The sequence below is a fragment of the Antechinus flavipes genome, chromosome 3 (assembly GCF_016432865.1).
Source record: "Antechinus flavipes isolate AdamAnt ecotype Samford, QLD, Australia chromosome 3, AdamAnt_v2, whole genome shotgun sequence".
Taxonomy (NCBI): domain Eukaryota; kingdom Metazoa; phylum Chordata; class Mammalia; order Dasyuromorphia; family Dasyuridae; genus Antechinus; species Antechinus flavipes.
The window spans coordinates 594018009-594034633 of NC_067400.1; the positions used below are offsets into that span (position 1 = coordinate 594018009).

The 16625-nt window shown below is 43.7% G+C and overlaps 1 protein-coding gene across 1 annotated transcript in view; it reads right to left on the reverse strand.

Annotated features, from left to right (window-relative positions):
- C3H1orf167 (chromosome 3 C1orf167 homolog) overlaps window positions 1–11274 on the reverse strand; it is a 35685-nt gene extending 24411 nt beyond the window's left edge. Inside the window, exons 1-3 of the mRNA XM_051990846.1 lie at window positions 11048–11274; window positions 1423–2835; window positions 620–1071 (exon numbers count right to left, since the gene is read on the reverse strand). Coding sequence (XP_051846806.1) covers window positions 620–1071; window positions 1423–2835; window positions 11048–11105 — 1923 coding nt within the window. The 5' untranslated portion in view covers window positions 11106–11274. The remainder of the gene's footprint in view (window positions 1–619; window positions 1072–1422; window positions 2836–11047) is intronic.
- Window positions 11275–16625: the final 5351 nt, after the last annotated feature.

Genomic DNA, 16625 nt, shown 5'->3' on the forward strand with positions numbered 1-16625 from the left:
CCTCTGGGCCAGTTTTCCCATCTCTTAAATGGGGATAGAGACAATTGGATGGAGCACTGGCCCTGGAGTCAGAAGGACCTGCCTCAGAAATTTCTTACTAGGTGTGTGACCTCTAAGAAAAAGGAAAAAAAAAACAAAACCAGAAAATTCTAAAGTGTGGCTAATAGTTGAACTGCTTTCTCCCTTGAGCTACTTTTGAAAGTATCTGCAGTAGCTTACTACTTGAGGCTTGCCTTGCCTTCAGGTTCTAGGGCCAATGCTCCACCCATTGTACCACTCAAGGACTCTGAGAACCTAGCCTTCCTATCTCAAGCCCAAAATCAAATGTAAATTCATCCACCTGGAATTAAACATTTCCTCTCCCCCTGCTCCTCCTCTCCCTAGCTTTCTTCCATTCTCCAGTCCTTGAGATGACTTCCCCTGATTTTGACTCCAAGGAGGTCCTTGGTCTATCCTTCACAGTAACTCCCTTTAGTCATTTGAGCCACTTTCTGTGCCTTCCCAGGGGGTCAGTCCCTGTCCCTTCCACCCTAGAGGGGGAAGGTCACGAGGAAACATGGGGTCCCAGGGATGGCAGAGCCGGGGTCCGGAAGCTAGCATCCCCCATGTGCCCTCTGACCTTTTCTAGCCCCAGCTCCTGCTGTGGGCCCCCGACTGCCAGGTGTTGCTCCCTCCTATCCCGGCTTCTTGCCCCACGGCTCTCAGCAAGGCCCTGCTCCATCCAGGGACCTTCCCGTTCTCTGGGCAAAAGAGTCTCTTCCATCTGCTGCTGGGCTGGATGTGCCCCAATAGAAGGGGAGGCTGAAAGACAGATTCTCGGGCCCAGGCTGCCTTCCCGCCCAGAGGGGCAGGGCCCAGGGATGGCACTCTGCAGGAGGCTTGGCCCGGAACTACCCTCAGGGCCTGAGAAGGCTCCTTCTCTTAGACTTCTCCAGTGGGTAGGAGCAGTCCCTTCTGCCCGGCCTGAGAGAGGGGTATTTGTGCCCTGGGGACACCAAGGATGCCAGATTTGCCACAAATGTCCCTCCGGTTGGGTCTCCATCAGTCGCTGTCCCCTGTCTACTCGGGAGCCTGAAACACAAGCCAACGGTCCTGATGTGAGCGGGGAGGAGCTCAGAGGTGGGGATCCCCAGGACAGCACCCCGTCCTGAGGGAGAGCTTGTTCCAGGAGGCTTGGGGCCATGCTCATGTGCAGAGTAGGGGCCGTATCAGGCTGAAGGAAGCAAGCTGGGTGGGCAGCCCTGAGGACAGCCATCCTACCAGTCCCAGGGGAGAAGCTAGGGGCAGCCCTGCTGAGCCCATCACCAGAAAGGGGGGGACTGGAATCACCCAGCCCTGTGTGGGGAATGCCACAGGCCCTGGCGGACTGCTGCCCCCCGGGGAGCGTGGCAGGGCCAGGCTGGGAGAGCCTTCTGGAGTCACCTTGGTAAGAGAGAGGGAGGGCACTAGGAGACCCTGGTGTCAGGCTGGGGGAGGCCTCTGGAGCCTTAGTCCTGCTGGTGTATCCTGGTGTCCGTTTGGGGGATGTCTCTGGAGTGAAGGTCTTGTCAGAAAAAATATGGGGACTGGGGTACCCCACTGTCAGATTCGGGAAAACCTCTGGACTTGCAGCGCTGTGGGAGAGAACGGGGGGGCTGGGGTGCCCTGGTGTTAGGTAAGGGCTAGCCTTTGGAGGCACAGCCCCGCAAGGATGGGTAAGGAGGCTGGGGTGCTCTTGTGCCAGGTGAGGGGTAGCCTCTGGAGACACAACCCTGCAGGGGCAGGTAAGGGGTCTGGGGTGCCTGGATGTTAGGTAAGGGGTAGCCTCTGGAGGCACAGCCCTGCAGGGACTGGGGTGCCCGAATGCCAGGCGAGGAATAGCCTCTGGAGGCACAGTCCCGCAGGGGCGGGTTAGGGGGCTGGGGTGCCCTGGGGTCGAGGTTGGCGAGGCCCCTGGAGAAGTAGCCCAGCTGGAGCAGGGCCAGGGCCTGGAGTGCTCCTGGGGAGCTCTGAGGAGGAGGCGCTCTGATGGCCATTGGAGGCTCCTCATGGACAAGCGCAGGTGAGCCGAGTCTGGGGAAAGCTCAGCTCTGGGCTCCAAGACCGGAGGCGGAGAAGATTGCCGGCACTGGCCCGAGAGGGTCAGGTCCTCCAAGGGGAGGGTTTGCTCCATGGAGTTCGGGGCCCAGTAACCCAGGTAACTTGTGCTGGGCTGGACAAGACAGCTCTGATGGCCAGACGGAGGGGGAGGGCTCCTCTCGGACCCCCAAGCTTTTGTGGCTTTTGGTGAGACGTGCACGGCACTGCCGGAGCCGGGGAAGGAAGATGATGGTCGGTCCCTCAGCAACGGGGGTCTGTGGGTCTGGCTGTCTGACCCGGAGGGCCAGGGGACACCTCCAGAATGTCTGGGCCACAAGAGCTCCCGCGAGCAGCCCCCCAGGCTCCAGGCCGGCTCCCTTAGGTGGGGGCTCCTGGATCCCCCTCTCCTCTCTGGGTCTGCTCTGCTCAGCTCCACGTTGCTTTGCTGGGAGGAAAGCCCTGTCCACTTCCCAGACGCCCTGGGCCTCCGGGCTTGGGGCCACAGGTTGTTCTGCTGCTCAAAGAAAGAGTTACTCACCAGGCCAGCGGCCCCGGGCAGGGACTGGCCAGCAGGAGCCAGGTTGGTCTGAACCCCGGAGGAGAAGTACCTGGGCTCCTGGCCGCCGGCCATAGGCCCCTCCAGCTGCAGGCCCCGGCCTGGAGGAGCGGCCGGACTCTGCCTCTGAATTTTGTTGGGAGCGCGAGACCCCACCGTGGTATCTCGCCTGCTGCCCACAGGGAGGCCGATGTTCACGTTCTTCCGAACCAGCCGTCGGTCTGTGGGAAAGCCACATGGGCCAGAAGTTAGGGCGATCAATCCGTTGTCAAACACAGTTTTGTGGGTAAGTTGTGAACAACTTTCTGTGACCCCATTTAGAGGTTTTGGGGCAGGGAATGGTTGGCCACTTCCTTTTCCAGCTCATTTTACAGATGAGGAAACTGAGGTAAATAAGACTTGTCCAGTGTCACTCGGCCAGGAAGTACCTGAGGCTAAATCTGAACTCAAATTTTTCTGACTCCAAGCCTGGCTTTCTATCCACTGTGCTGTCTAACTGTGTAAGGGGGTTGGTTTTAATGTCACCAAAATCCCTTTAGTTCTAAATCTATGACCTTTGGTGCAATGGGAAGAATAAAAGTTTAAGTCAGAACTGGAGTTTTTACGCCACATTTGTCAAGATTACAAAGAGTATCTTTGGGCTACCTTAGTAGGTCTTAGTTTCCTCAGTTGTCAAATGAGGGAAATGGACTAGATCAAAGATTCTTAAGCTGTGGGATCAATTTATACAAGTCTTTCTGAAATCATCCTGCTGATCTTTTTTTTTTAATTTTTAAATCTTTTTTATTAAAGTTTTTATTTTCAAAACATATGCATGAATAATTTTCAGCATTGACTCGTTCTAAATTTTTCTTCCCTTTTCTCCCACTCCCTTCCCTAGGTAACAAGTAATCCAATATATGTTAAACATGTTAAATTGCATGTTAAATCCAATATGTGTATATGTATTTCCACAAATATCATGCTGCACAAGAAAAGTCAGATCAGATAGGAAAAAATGAGAAAGAAAACAAAATGCAAGAAAACCAACAAAAAGAGTGAGAATGCTATGTTGTGATCTACCCTCAGTTCCCACAGACCTCTCTCTGGGTGCAGATGGCTCTCTCTATCACAAGACCATTGGAACTGGCCTAAATCATCAACTTGTTGAGAAAAGCCACAAACATCACTGTATAATCTTGTTGCTCTATGCAATGATTTCCTGATTCTGCTCATTTCACTCAGCATCAGCCCATGTAAGTTTCTCCAGATCTTTCTGAAATCATCCACCTGATCGTTTCTTATAGAACAATAATATTCTATAACATTCATATGCTATAACTTATTCAGCCATTCCCCAACTGATGACAGCCACTCAATCTGAAAAATGTTTTTGTGCTAAAAGATGCAAAAATATTCCTATAACTTCTCAAATACTAGCTTTTAGTTTATAAAATTGTGGCCCTAAATGGTATCACATAACTGAATGTGGGGCTCGTGATAAATTTGGCAGCAGTAAAAAATTTCTGAAAGTGCAATGACCAAAAATTAATCCAAAATCCAACGTATTGTGAATCCAAGGTGATCTTGGTAGCACTTGCCCAAGCTACATCAGGCAATAGCAGGCAGCCTTGGTTCTGAACACACAACATGCACACTTTGCACTGTGCACGCACGAACGCTGCCAGAAACACCTTGGCTAAGATTTGAATCTATTATATGTTATGAATTGCAGTGCTTTTATTGTATATAGAAATTGTTCTGCTCTTAACAGAAACATGATAGTTTAATTATGGAAAACAAAGACTTGTACTTTTTTCTACCATCATTTCTCAGCATGTAAATATCAAATTAGTATATCTTTGGATTGTATTTTGTTAGAATGTCTGATTTTTTAAAATTACTGTTATTTCCTTCTTTTATAGAAACGTCAAGTATTTAATTGCAGCAAGTAAAGACAAAAGCCACTATTATTGCTGTATGTGAATATTAATTTTTTAAAATTTAGCACAAGCAGATGGAATTTCATAAACTAAAGTTAATGTTTATTTGAGAAATTATTAGGAATATTTATGCATCTTTTGAGACAAAATATTTTCCCCTTATGGGTAAATGGCTAAATTTTGACAGAAGATTTAAAAATACTGATGACAATAAGTCAGAATCTTCACTACCAGGTTGTAGTACACCTAAACTGACTAGAAAAATAAAATGACGACATCATTTCTAATAATGATGATGGTGTGGAAAAATCTCTTTGCTTAACTTGTAATGAAGTTTTGGCTGTGAAGAGCATGAAAACAGCCAGATTAAAATGACATCTTAATACCAAGAATGCGAGCATACGGCAATAAATCCAAGGAACATATTGAATGATTCTTAAAATTTTTAAATATAGAAAAACAAAGTTTTGAGAAATGTGTTATTGTCGATGAAAGATATTTACTTACACTTTATGAAACTTATTTAATTGCAAAAACTAAAAAACCTACATGATACAAGATCTTTTGTTAACTGCTGCAATTAAAATGTTAAAAATAGTTCATGGGAAAAAGTATGGGGATAAAATTCATAAAAATCCTTCATCAAGTAGTAATGTTTCCAAAAGAATTTCTGAAATTAGTAATGGAGCTTCTTACCAGGCTTAAAGTCCAAACTTTGCAATTCAGCTAGATAAAACAACTGATATTTCTAACATGGCACAGTTGAAGCTATATTTATGAAAGAAGCATAGATAAAAAAATATTGTTTTGTTGCCCTTTGAAAGGGTCACATCCATCAGAATTGATTATCATATAATCCAATAGTAAGATGATTGAAGCCAGGTCCAGTGATCTTGTGATTAAGAGAGCCATCTATATACCCAGAGAGAGAACTGTGGAAACTGAATATGGATCACAAAGTAACATTTTCATTCTTTTTGTTAATGTTCACTTGCATTTTGTTTTCTTATTCATTTTCTTTCCTTTTTGATCTGATTTTTCTTGTGCAGGAAGAGAATTGTATAAATATGTTTATATATATTGGATTTAACATATATTTTAACATGTATCACATATATTAGATTGCTTGTCATCTAAGGGAGGGGGTGGAAGGAAGGGGGGAAAATTTGGAACACATGATTTAATTCTTTTTATAAAAGTAAACAAGCACATCCATCTCATTAATATGAAAATTTACTTTCCTCTTTAATAAATGGTAAAAATTAGATGTATACCAGAAACTGTTTTAAAATAAATTTGTTTATGATTTATTATCAATAAAACTTTGACTTGTATACTTATTTTTTATATCTATATACCTGGGGATGAGTAAAAATTTCTCAGGCAAAAAGGATTCACTAGTGGAAACGTTTAAGAAGGCCTGGACTAGATGACCTTGGTGGTTCCTTCCAGCTTTGATTTATAATCCTATCCCACCACTCCCCTATGTCTCCAGGCACTTCCTATTAAAATCTAACTTCCTAGAAGACCAGGACTGGTTTGCTTTTATATCTCTACCTCAAGGATATAGGACACGTAGGGACTCTCACATAGGGAGTCCTCAAAAAGAAGTGCCTTTCCCTTTCATTTAGAGAGGACTAACAATAAGGTAAGGAGGATGGGAAAGGCCCTGGAATCAGGAAGTCATTTTTTGAAAGAAGTCAGAGATTCTCCTAGATAGGGTTAATAGAAAGGGCAGATATTCCACATGAGAGACCATTTTGAGGGGAACATCTTGATATCTTTTGCTTATAAAAATTAAATAGTTTGCATACATAATGGAATGCTGATACATGAAGCTTGGAGGCTTGCAGGAATATCACTGGAGTATTAAAATATGACACAAAAAGAAGATAAAGAATTGAAGGAAAAACATAGAAGGTGATGCAGACATAAGAGGTTTGAACCAGAACAATATCTACTGTCTAACTCAGGCTAAGAGCTTAAGTGATGCTGTTATTACTCTTCATTTTACAAAGGGGGAAACTGAGGCTGAAAGAGCTTTAGTGATGCTGTCATTACCCTCCATTTTACAAAGGGGGAAACTGAGGCTGAGAGAACTTAAGTGATGCTGTTATTACCCTCCGTTTTACAAAGGAGGGCTTAAGTGATGCAATTATTTGCCTCCATTTTACAAGAGGGAAACTGAGGCCGAGAGAGTATAAGTTATTTGCTCGGGGTCACACATGCAGTAAATCTGAGGCAGGATTTGAATTCAGGTCTTTCTGACTCTGTCCAGCACTGGCATCTATCTGCCAAAGAAGGGGAGATGATAAAGGTGGAAAGCACAGGACTACTTGCAGCAATAGGAGAGTGAGGGGAAAGGAGGTTTGAGTAGATGCCTGCAAGGGAGCCCCCAGATCATACAATCAGAGAAAGCAGAACCCATTAGTCTTTAAAGACTAGCGAGAGCTCTCAGAGGAATCAGTCACCAAGCCTTGTTAATGCCTACTGTGTGGAAAGGACCTAGAGCCCTGTAACAAAAGCAGGAGATATTGGGGGGAAGGGAGGTCAGCGGACAAGAGCCCAAGCCAGGAGCGGTCTCAGAGCCTGGCTCAGCAGAAAAAGCTCTAAGCCAAGCTGGCCAAGGCACAGGCTAGTATGTGCTAACTGTCTGAAGTCACGTTTGAACATAGGAACTCCTGACCTCAGAACCAGTGCTCTATCCACTGCACCATCTAGCTGCCCCTGGCCAAAGGATTCTTGTAAAAGATGGGGGCCTCATTTTAGCCATAGGCTGAGGTCTAAATAAGTCCTGCCCACCCTACAAATTAGAGCCTCCCCAAACCCTCAATTCCCGACACCCAACCTAGACTCTGCTGAAATGAGTAAACCAAACAAAAAAACAAACAGATATTATTATTTCTAAGTTTTTTATTTCCAAAATATATGCATAGATAGTTTTAGACATTCACTCTTGTGAAACCTTGGGTTCTAATTTTTTTCTCCCTCCCCTCCCCTATTCCCTCCCAAGTAATCCAATAGTTAAACAAGTGAAGTTCTTCTATATATATTTCCACACTTATCATGCTAATGCCAGATATTATGATAAAATACTATAGATAAAACCCAAAAATAATCCCCCAAAAGTAAACTAAGAACCTGTCCAAGGAGAACTTCAAGAGAGAAAAAAATAGTCAAAATGGTGTATAAGATGAAAACTAAACATGAAGAAAGGGGTAGAAGGAATGACTCTTTTTATACCCATCACGTTCACCTAAACAAGAGAAAGAAATTCTGAACATACACATGTACAAAAAATCATTGTATAGAAAAACATTAAAATAAAAAAGGAAATAGAAGAGAATGAAGAGAAAAGGGGGAAAGGATTTTAAGAGAAAGGACAAGATAGATAATGTAAACAGTCATAAGTACAAACTCTAGTATGGAGTGGATGTGAAGGAAAGATTAAAAAGAAAGGCAGAAAAAATCAAAAGCAGGAATTGAGAGAGAGACAAGGAGCAACAGTGGAAGCAAGACACTTCATTTATAGGTCAGAAATTTCTAAGTCCCTTTTACCAATTTTTTTAAACTTATAAATGGAGTAAGGAGAAAATAAAGAAGAAATACAAGAGGTTGTATGGAGGAATATATGCAATTAACAATCATAACTGTTTTCCAACAGGATGAACTTTTTATGCATAAAAAGGAAGAGGATAGCAAAAATGAATTGTAAAACAGAATCCCAAAATATTCTGCTTATGAGAAACACACTTGCAACATAAATATTTACACGGAATTAAAATAAGAGGCTGGAGAATATGCTTCAGCTAAACTCACAATGACAGGAATAGCAATCATGATTTCAGATAAGGCTAAGCAATGAAGAATCAACCTTAAAAATTCAAAATTAGACATAATTTTTGGATTTGGCCAATATAAAAATTTGTTCTGCTTGACTTTGAATGTTTTTATTATATTTTAATTTATTTATTCTTATTTTATCTATTTAAATTATATTTTAATTTTTTATTTTAAATTTATGTTTTTGTATTTATCTACTTTTTGGTTAAGAGGTTAAAAATAAATGCTCATAAAAGTAAAGTTCATATATAAATACAAAATATATGAAAATATTTAGAATATATTAAGGTTATACAAAATATCTATAAAATATTTAAAAAACTAATTTTTAAAATTGGAAATTAAAAAATTAATAAGGCATTTAGGCAGTAGACAGAGAACTGGCTTCAAAAGTCAGGAAAATATGGATTTAAGTCTTTCCCTACTGGGCAGGGTATCTCACTTCTCACTTCCTAGACAACTTTCTAAAGTTAGAAGAAGCAGAGAAAATGCAGGTTTGCATGGATAGAGGGAAGTTCTCATCAGCAGCCACCTTCATGAAAGAAACACAGGTGTGTTAGAAAAATAAAAACCAAACCAACTTAAGAATCCCAATAAATGGTGTAGAATTCATGAAGAGATCAATGTGACGTTTCAGAATATGGGTTTCAATTCTGTTACTGAGACCTGTAGAACTTCTGTAGGACAGCTCTAAAGGTCTCCTTTCCCTCCTATGCAAGGACCTCATCGAGATATAACCAAAGGTTGCTCCCAACTCTAAATTTGATCCCGTGACCTAGAGCTTTCTTTGATTATTTGAAGATTTTTGTGGACAGCTACTCATTTATAATTTTATTTATTTATTTTTAATGGTATTTTATTTTTCCAAATACATGTAAAGAAGTTTTCAACATTCACCCTTGCAAAACCTTGTGTTCCAATTTTTTTTTCCTTCTCCTCTTCCCTCCCCTCTCCCTTCCCCGAGATAGCAAGCAATCTGATATAGGCTAAATGTGTACAATTCTTCTAAACATATTTCCACATTTGTCATGCTGAGCAAAAAAAAAAAAAGAAGAAGAAAAAAAAAAAAGATTTCTAATTTAAAAACTGTGTGAAAAAGCCCTACATAGTCCAGCCACACAGTTGGCTGTGTCAACCCTGACTTGCCTTCCTATCTCCAGGAAAGGGCAAGTAATCAATTAATCAATCAATCAACATTTATTAAGTACCTACTGTGTGCCAGGCATTGTGATAAGCCCTGGAATCATAGATTAATCCACTTTTCAAAATGTCATTTCCTCTCCTCCCCTTCCCTTTTTTTTTCTTCTACCTCCCCCTCCCCACCTCCCTCATCCCCCCTTAAATTACTCTTTTCTTGAAGACTCATAAAACAATCTGGTGAGTGAGCAGAGTGGGGCAGGGCCCCACTGACTGAAGAGGAAAGGACCTTAGACATCATTTACTCCCAACCCCTTAAGGAGTAGGCTGTAGACAATGTGCCTAAGGTCACAGAGATGATAAAAGGCAAAGGCAAGATTGGAGCTAGATCTCCAGACTCCTGGCTCATGCTCTTAAAAAAAATAAAAATAAAAATAAGAGGATTCAGTATTCGGCCCAGTCTTCAAAATAATCCTGCCTTCTCTGTGATCTCCAGGTCAAAGATTGGATGAGTATACTTGGAGTGGACCTGACTTCCAATTTTATGAGCTACAGAATATAGACACAGAGGCATTAATGAAAAAATTTATTAAGTTCACAGATGGTACAAACCAGGGGAAAACAGCTAACACAGTAATAGTCAGGATCCTCAAAGATCTCAGAGAAAGGCTAGAACATAGGACTGAACCTAGTAAGATCCATTTTTTTTTGGTTAAACATGCAATTCTTCTAAATATATTTCCATATTCATCATGTTGTGCAAATAAAATCAGATCAAAAGGGGAAAAAAAACATGAGAAAGGGTAGAAAATAAGCAAACAACAAAAAAGGTGAAAATATTAAGCTTTGGTCCACAATCAGTCTCCATAGCTCTCTCTCTAGATGTGGATACTTTCCATCACAATTCTATTGGAATTGCCTTGAATCACCTCATCATTGAAAAGGGGCAAGTCCAGTAAGATCCATTTTAATGGGGACATGTGTAAAATAATCTCTTTTGACGCAAAAATTCAACTTCACAAATATAAAATGAAGGGAGGAGTCAATATCTGGAAGAATTTTGAGGATTGATAGGGCAGCTCAAAAAATTAATGAGGTCTTAGTTGTAGTTATTTGAGAACAGAATTTAGAGAGTGTAAAGTGATTGTCCCTGATCACAGCATATTTGAAATGTTGCACTCAGTTATGGGATCCCCATTCTAAGAAGCCCAGGGATAGCCTATGGCTGTCCAGAAGAGGGCCACTAAGATGAAGAGGTCTGTTAGGCTCAATTAAGGGAATGGGAGTTGAGATAGCAGTTCATTTTCAGCCAGAAGAGGGTCCTCAGGGACCAGAGTCTACCCTCTGCTCCCAGTAGCTTTGTCCCAGCAGCTGAGAATGATCCACATGAGGCCTTAAGAGACTTAGGTATGAGATGAATAGAAGCTGGTTAGCAAAAACCTAAAGCTATTCCTGTTTAGAACCTGAACTTCCTCCTGGACAATGAGGAGCACAACAGAGGGCAGCAGATGTAAATCCAGGAACCTCATACCTGATTTCAGGTGGCCTCCTGGCCAGGGTGGAATATTCTCCTTCCGATTGGCCTCCATAGGGTCTAGATTGGAAATGTCCCCAGAAGGTCCTCAGTCCAGGAACTAGGACAGGTGCCTCTGTCAGAGTGGTCTTTCCAGGCAGCAGTGAGGTCCAGATCATGGACTGGTCAGATCTCATAAGGAGAAGGCTGTGAGATCTAAGGGTCAAAGGTGGAACAGGGTCAAGACTTCCCCTTATTTGTTCCCTCTCTGATCCCTTTACCTGAGATCTTCCTCTCTCATTCCAAGACAGCACCTGATCATCCTAAGTCTAACTTCAATGGGGTACTTAGTGAACTGAGGAGCCAGCTTCTTTTCCCAATCCACCCAACTCACTTTCCTCATCTTTAGAGAAAGATGGCGGAATTAGATGGCTATCTCTGAGGTACTTTCCTGTTGTAAATCTAAGCGATATATGCCAGACTCAGATTCTTTCCTTCCCCAGCCCTCTGACCAGCCTTCCTCTGACTCTCTAAAGCATATTTGTCTGTATACCTTCCTGGACCAATTTCTTCAGGAAATTGAATGAGGGATCATCACTCAATAAGACCAATAATTTGTCAATAAGACCAAAAAATCCCCAACCAGTTGCTCCCTACAAAGGGCTTATGTTCTATCAGGGTGGACTCTAAGTGATCTAAGTTGAAATCCTACCTCAGACCCTTTCTAGTTGTATGACCCTGAAAAAGTAATTTAATTATTATTTGCCTCCATTTCTTTGTCTGTAAAATGGAGAGAATAACAGTATCTTGCTCCCAGGATTGTTGTGAAGATCAAATAAGAAAATATTTGTAATGTGCGTTTGTACATGTTAAAGTGTCATATAAATGTTTATTATTTTATTATTTTAGATATAATGATAAATAATAATATATTATATTGATATAATAAAAATGATAATTTTAAAATTTAAAATAATAAGTATTTTTATTTAAATTATTTATTAAAAATAAAAAATAATAAAAATGAATACAAGGTAATCTTGGTAAGGGGGCAGTATGAGCTGGGGAGACCAAGAAAGGAAATAGTGCTTGAGAAGAATCTTAAACAAGACAAGGAAGAGAACAAGGATTTATTAAGCACCTACTATGTCCTGAGTACTGTGCTAAGTGCTTTAAAAACATTCTCTCATTTGATCCCTGGGATCAATCTTGGGAGGTAGGTGTTATATTAGAGGCTTCATTTTACAGCAGGAAACCGGGCCAGACAGAGGTTAAGCGGCTTGCCCAGCTAGTCTGGGTCCAAATTTCAGCCCCAAGGGGCTAGTCTCTGTCTCCAGATTCAAAGCACGCATTGTAGGAGTGGGATACAGCTGACTCAAAACCATGGACCAGAGGTGGAGTACCACTTGAAAAAACATCAAGGCGGCTGTTTTGGATTGGAACAGGAATAGAAGACAAGAAAAATTGGGACCAGGTTATGAACAAATTTAAATGTTCAACATAGGAATATACACTTTATCCTAGAGGGAATAGGACTAGGGAGTCACGGGAGTTTTAATAAGGGAAGTGATGGGATCAGACCTTTGGGAACTGTACAGAGGATAGACTGGGATAGGGGAGGGAGGGAGACCAAGTAGAAGGCTCCTGAAATAGTCCAGGGGCTGAGAGTGAAGGTCTGATCCAGTGAGGTGACTATGTGAATAGAAGCTGATGTTCTGAAGACAGAACTCAATCAACAAGCATTTTTTTTTCAGCCCAATCAGTGTAATAAGTATTTTCCTAGGCACTGAGGATACAAAAGTAACCTAAAAATGGTCAACTTTAGCAACGGAATTATGTCGGGAAAGGAAGGTGGAGAAGGCAAGAATGAAAACACAGTTGCCAACTAGGAGATGAAGGAGCTGGTAAAGTACACAGGAAGTTTGGAAGTTGGGGAAGTTGAGGGAAGGAATTTGGTTGTGTATCATGGAACTTGGGGCCTCTGTGAGTCATCTACCTAGCCTGAAATGTCCAATTGGCAGGGGCTGATCCAGGACTGATGCTCAGCAGAGAGATCGGACATTTGGGAGTCATCCACATAAAGAGGAGAGTTAAATTTGTGGGACTTGGTCTTCTCACCACTGAGAAAGTGTAAAGGGAAAAGAGGAGAGCCGGGGCAGAGGCTCAGGGGATATTCGGTTAGGGGGAATCATGTGGATGATGAATTAACAACGGAGACTGAGACGGAGCAGTAAGACACATAGGGACAGGACTGAAAGAAAAGGCAGAAGAGCAAAAATCTATAATAGACAGTGAGTCATCAGCATCCAAGGCCGCAGCCAGATCAAGAAGGATGAGGACTAAGAAAAGGCTATTGGATTTGGCAATTAAGAAACCAGAGATAACTTTGCAGAGGGCAGTTTCATTTGAATGATGGATGATGCCAGATTTTAGGATAAAAAGTAATTGAGAAGAGGGCAGCTAGGTGGCGCAGTGGATAGAGCATCAGCCCTGAAGTCAGGAGGACCTGAGTTCAAATTTGATCTGACACTTAATAGTTCCTAGCTCTATGACTCTGGGCAAGTCACTTAATCCCAATTGCCTCAGAGCAAAAAAAAAAAAAAAAGAGTAATTGAGAAGTATAACTGGATGCAATAAGTTTTATCATTTCCCCCCCTTTCATTAGGGAATTTGGATAAGAAGAGTAGGAAAGAATAGTAAGGTTTCACAAAGGATTTTAAAAAAAAATTTAATGATGGGAGATGACAAAGAATTGGAAATTGATGGGATGCCCCTATCAATTGCAGAATGGCTGAGCAAGCTGACTGGGATGGAACATTATTGTGCCAGAAGAAATGGAAAGACATGAACTGATGCTGAGTGAAATGAGTAGAATGGGGAGAACACTGCATACAGTAACAGCAACGTTATGGGATGATCAACTAGCACTGACTCAGCTCTTCTCAGCAATACAATGATCCGAAACAATTCTGAAAGACTCATGATGGAAAACACCATCCATATCCAGAAAAAGAACTGAATGCAAATTGGAGTACACTCTTTTCACTTTTTCCCATGTTTTTTTTTCCTGTTTTGTTCTGTTTTTTTTTCTTTCACATGACTAATATGATTGCACATGTATAACCTATATCAAGTTGCTTGCTGCCGTGATGGGGAGAGGGAGAGAGAAAAATTTGGAACTCAAACGTAAAAATGGATGTTGAAAACGATCTTGATATATATTGGAAAATACTATTTATATAATAAAAAAAATTAAGTGATGGAAAAGACGCAGGTGTTTATATGAGAGGAACCAGGGGATAAGGAGAGACTGGATATTATTGGGAAGGAGAAATTGTGATCATTGTGAGTATTGGCTGGATGGGAGCAATGGCTCAGGTAAAGAGGTTGCCTTTACTAAGGAAAGCTGACTCACTGCGGAGGCAGGCAGGAAGAAGGAGAGAATGGGGGATGAAGTCAAGGTTTGTGAGAGGGAGAGAAGGGAAGGGGATGAAAAAGAGGAAAAGTCCGGCCCTGCGCTGGTGCACCTGTCTGCCCCTGTATGAATCTGGTTGTCTGTGGGGTCCTGTCCCTCTCCCCCAAGAGGGAGCATCTTCGCGGCCAGACTTGGGGTGTCTTTCTAACTGTAGTCCTCCTATCACTGATCTCTTTCTGTCGTTCTTTCTGTCCCACTCGCTGTTTCTGCACTGTCAGATCTTCCCACACGCTGTTTCCCCAGCACCCAATTCATGTGTGTCCGATCCCTGGCTGTCCTTCCCGTACCCGAGTCTCTCCTCCCTGAGTTCCCGGGACTCTCATCTCTCCCCCTCTCGCCTGCCTCCTCCCCGCCTCCAGGATCTGCTCTCCCCCTCCCCGCCCCCACACCTTCTTCTGCAGCCCTTTGCACCCCTGACATAATCCGTCCTCAGAAAGCTTATTTTTGTACTTCGCTTCCTCGCTGCCCCCCCCCCGCCGAGCCCCTCAGCCTTCCCCACTCCTCCAGGTCTATCTGCTCCCCCAGGGCGCACCCCGCTGTCGAGTCGCTCTCTCCAGTCCTCCCAGACGCCCCAGCTCACCAAGACCCCCGGAGGCCCGGCTTCTTCTCGTCTCGGAGTAACGACTGCCGTCGCTAGTTCAAGTTCGCGCCCCGCGGACCCGGGCGGGAGGGGGCGGGGCGCCGGCCGCCTGGGCCGGGGGCACGCCGGGACAGGAAGGCTCCGGTTCCGTCCACCGCAAGGGCTGGCCTCGGGCAGATTGGGGGCGCCGGTTGGACGCATCTCGGCAGAGGGAGCCCCGATAAAACCCTTCCCGAGCTGGAGCCGAAGGCACTTTCCCAGGGCCAATGCGCCCAGCAAACCCAGTCCCCAGCGCCTGCCCGCGCCCGACTGTGAAGGGTCACGCGTCTTTTATAGGTAGCGCCGAGCCCGCCGCAATCCCAGTCTCCACCGGGCGCTTGATGTGGCCCCTCGGCTTTAGTGCCCAGTCCGAGGGCAGAGAGGAGCCGGAGGGGAGCCGGAGGGGAGCCTCTGCTCAACTGCTTTGGTCTCCTTCCAATCTGGGCATCTCGGCCCCGTAGGTGTTTGCCCGCTAAGTCTCTGTCCCCCGAGAGCTAGGACGGGTCCAGACCCACAAAGCAGCCCTGGGATCCTGATGGTCATTTCCCTTTTCTAGGCCTCAGTTTGCTCATTTATAAAGTGGAGGGTTTGGACAGCGTGGATCTGAGACTGTATTTCTGACTTCAGAGACCACGTGAGATAATCTCATTTTACGTAAGAACTAGGAGCCCAGAAGATGGGAGAGTCTGGCCTCCTGGCAAGTTAGGTCTCCTCACTAACTGTCCAGCCTCATGGAACCCTCGGGCTGCCCCATTCCCACGCCTGACATGTGGTCACTCCCCATCAGGCCAGAAATCAGCCATTGTGGAGTTCAGAGCCCTGCACTCATTCTCCATCTGATCTTCCTGCATCTCCTGCCCTGTGAGGGTTTAATATATTTTGGGCTCCTTCACTTTTTGCTCACTGAATGTTTCTAAAAGCACTAAATTTCATTTGGGAGAGAACATTTTTTCCCATCCAAATTTGTCCTTACATAGGGGCTTGTGAGCCTTAGCTCATATATCCCCTACGCTGAGTTCATGAATCATAGAGAAGACCTTGGTTATCTGGCTCATTCTACGGTTGAGGAAACTGAGACTCACAGGTTAAGTGACCTACATAAGATCACTTAAAGCAAGAAACAGAAGGATTGTACCACACTGTGGTTGGGTAAACATCTGAATTCATGATTGGGGATCCTGGCTCCACTTGAGCTTCTAGATTCATGATAATGTTCTCCCAAACTCTAAATTTTCCTTGACTCTCCATTTCCACCAACTTTCAGTGGCTGGCTCCCCAGTTTGTTAATTATAGGGATTCGAGGCTCACCACAATCTAGCTCCCTTTCAATTCCCCCATTTCAAATATTTTCCACCTCAGCCACGCAGCAGTGCCTCTGCCCATGCCCACAAAGTTCAGCCCGGGCACCCCACCCTTCTGCTGGGCTAGTGATGCTGCCCTTTCCCCTATCTCCCAGCATTCTGACTGCATCTTTTCCTGTAGATCCCCTGTATTTAATCATC